Source organism: Lycium barbarum, chromosome 9, assembly GCF_019175385.1.
Source record: "Lycium barbarum isolate Lr01 chromosome 9, ASM1917538v2, whole genome shotgun sequence".
NCBI lineage: Eukaryota > Viridiplantae > Streptophyta > Magnoliopsida > Solanales > Solanaceae > Lycium > Lycium barbarum.
In genome coordinates this window covers 17,935,376-17,938,601 of record NC_083345.1, presented here as the reverse complement: position 1 = coordinate 17,938,601, position 3,226 = coordinate 17,935,376, and the positions used below count along the sequence as shown (strand labels likewise).

Here is a 3,226-nt window from a genome sequence, read left to right as displayed (position 1 = left end):
AACGTGGGGTCTGGGGAGGGTAGAGTGTACGCAGACCTTACTCCTACCAAGGTAGGACGGCTGTTTCCGAGAGACCCTCGGCTCAATAAAAACATAAAAAGAGGTCAGATACGGCTAAGAGATTCAAAGCAATATGGAAATGAAGTAACGCAAGTGACACAGATAACATAGAATAATCAAAGCACAGGAAATAACAGATAATAGCATAATAGCATAAATTAGAGCACAAGAAATTATACTACGATAATGCGACTATTAACCATCTTAGAAAAGGAGAGAAAATAATATATTTAGGTGAAGTGTATAATTTATTCACAGATGATTGACTATACAAACCTCTTTATAATTGTCATTCGCTATAACAATATTTCGCTATAATAGCTTGATTTTCTCCGGAATCGATTTTTCATGTTATATTTTACTTTTCTATAACAACATTCTACCTATAACAACAATGACATTCATTATAGCGGTACACTCGTTGTATAATTACCTCTCCATAAAAGACATACTCAAATATTGTGTAATAATATTTTGGAAGAAATATATCATATATAAAAATAAAAAGTTCTTGTTAAGTGTCAACTGTTACTTGGATTGAGATAGAAGAGTCAACTGTTAAGCTCTTAGACAGCCTTCAAGGTAAAACTATTGAATTCCTTTTTGCTGAAAGTTTGGACAAAATTCTTCTTCAATTCAAGTGTTATATTATCACTAAGAGACTGTAATTTACGAAACAACCTACAATTGTAGAATTATTACGTCAAACTTGAAATATTTGAAATATTTAAATTCTAAATTAATTTTAAACGCATATGTTTAATTCTTTATTGGTATGGTACAACTAGTTATGAATTTATTAGTAATTTATTACTCTTTTCATTTTTTAATTATTGAAATATGAAAATCAATTGAGATTTAAAACTTAACAAGTGTATTGTTTTCGTTTATATGTAACATAAAAAGTACAGAAAAATAATTATTTGCGTACTTTTATTTATAACAACTAAATAAGATATAAACATCAAATGCCAATATACATACATAACAGTACCTCATTATAGCAGTCATGAAATTTTTGGATAAATGCTGTCATTATAGAGAGATTTGATTGTATATACAAGATGATACAAATCAATCTAGCCTATCTTTAAGGCAACTAAATCGTAATCCCCAATTAGTGGGATTCGATCTACAAATATGGAAACTAAATACACAGGAATATATGTACAAGTGTTTCTCAACAATTCGGTTGGCTTGCAAAACCAAAAATACATCTGTAAAAGTAAGAGAAACACGACCTAATTAATAAACTACACTATTGACTAAATTCTAAGCTTCTAGCTGCTTTCCAGTATCATCCAATTTGGAAACAAGTCATTTTCACAACGACGGGTACAGTTTGATTCCTTACCTGTTATTAAATTAAAATTATGGACCAATAATTAGTGTCCTATTTTCATTAATTTATACAACCTTGCCTGCCACATACATCAACTTTATCGTACGCTTCCACTAATTTATATTGTTTACCTGTTGAGATAAATCAAGATCCACATCCTCATATGTAGTGTCCCAGAGTTTGTGGAGTGGAAAATGACAAATTTCCACTTAATTTGACAACGTTAAAATCATGATATTTTCAAAAGACTGGATTGACACTATCTATTGCAAAGACCTATAATAATTAGTAGGTCACCATCCAACAATCTAGGGTTTCAACTTTCAACTATGTGTATTGTTTCGATTCAACTTTCAACTAGTGGATAGGATTAAACGTTAACAAGTAGGAAGGTAAATCAGGGGAGGGGACAATTTGATTTTGATTCATAATTGATTAAAGCAAAGTGCTTTTAATAAAGGCTAATTAATAAAATATACTCCTATAATAAAATATGACATAACTTTGTACCAACTATACAAATTTATATGTCATTCTGTCTCTGCACCAGTACTGAATACTTTTATATATTGTAGAATCTTTAGCAATACCATGTTATATTATAAATTTTTAATCACAAGTTAGCGTAAAATACACGAACTTGTGATTATAATAAAGAGGCAAATAATACGCAGAGTGAAAAGAAAACGTGTCTGTTTTGAGGGGATCGAGTTTCTAGGTTTCCCAAAATGGTTGATAACATCAACAATATATTAAGGTCAATTAACTCAAATGAAGAAGGAGGGATTAAGGAGCAAGATAGGTTATTGCCAATAGCTAATGTTGGGAGAATTATGAAGCAAATTCTTCCTCAAAACGCCAAGATTTCGAAAGAGGGCAAAGAAACAATGCAAGAATGTGTATCTGAGTTCATTAGCTTTGTTACTGGAGAAGCATCTGATAAATGTCACAAGGAGAAGCGCAAGACATTGAATGGACATGATATTTGTTGGGCTATGGGAAGTTTAGGACTTGATGATTATGTAGTGCCTTTGCAGAGGTATTTGCATAGGTATAGAGAATTAGAAGGAGAAAAAGCTAATCAAAATAAGGCTGCTGCTGGCAACAACACTGAAGAAAGGGGGAATGATAAACTTCAAAATTTCCAGGGAAGTTTTTATGGTCCTTAAGATTTGTCAAATGACAATACTTTCTAGCTTGGATTTTCTCGACTCCTACTTTTTATTCTTAGAAAAAGTTTTTACTAGTAATAAGAATTATTCTTGACTTCTAGTGTGTGAAAATATTCTCTGTTAGTGATTATTGTATCATCTAATTTTTATGGTTGTGGAATATTGATTTGAACAAGTAATAACCTTTTGTCTGATTGAGCTAGGAATACACGTTTGTTTCACACTTGGCTAGTTGGTCATGGTTCTTGATTGAGCTAGGAATACAATTTTTTTTTTTTTTTTTTTTTTTTTTTTTTTTTTTTTTTTTTTTTTTTAACATTCAACCCCCGATTAGGTTTGCTTTGATTTCCAAAAAACTACAAAAGGAGGATATGACCGTGTCTCCAAATACAAGCACACCTTTTAACTTTCGTTTTCAGACAATTGTATGAAGTAATTATAATTACTTCAAGCTCAGTCTAAGACTCATGGAGGTAAGCACAATTTCCTTCATTTGGTACCGCTATCTACTTGTTTAACTATGTTCGATTTGAATTGACGCTACATGATTTAAATAGGCCATATTTTATGTATTGAATTTTGCTTTATGTTTTATTAGCGACTAAAGATATTATTTTGATTAATAAGATAAAATCTAATTTAGATGTGATTA

The 3,226-nt window shown here is 30.8% G+C and overlaps 1 protein-coding gene across 1 annotated transcript; it reads left to right on the top strand.

The window, feature by feature from the left end:
- The first annotated feature begins 2,130 nt into the window (after positions 1-2,130).
- Positions 2,131-2,763, top strand: LOC132610538 (nuclear transcription factor Y subunit B-5-like). The gene has a single exon (XM_060324858.1). The coding sequence runs from the start codon at positions 2,131-2,133 to the stop codon at positions 2,569-2,571; it is 441 nt and encodes a 146-aa protein (XP_060180841.1). The 3' UTR covers positions 2,572-2,763.
- Positions 2,764-3,226: the final 463 nt, after the last annotated feature.

What these genes read in the sequence shown, in the direction of transcription:
- LOC132610538 (XM_060324858.1), top strand. Translation starts at nt 2,131, where the DNA reads ATGGTTGATAACATCAACAATATATTAAGGTCAATTAACTCAAATGAA.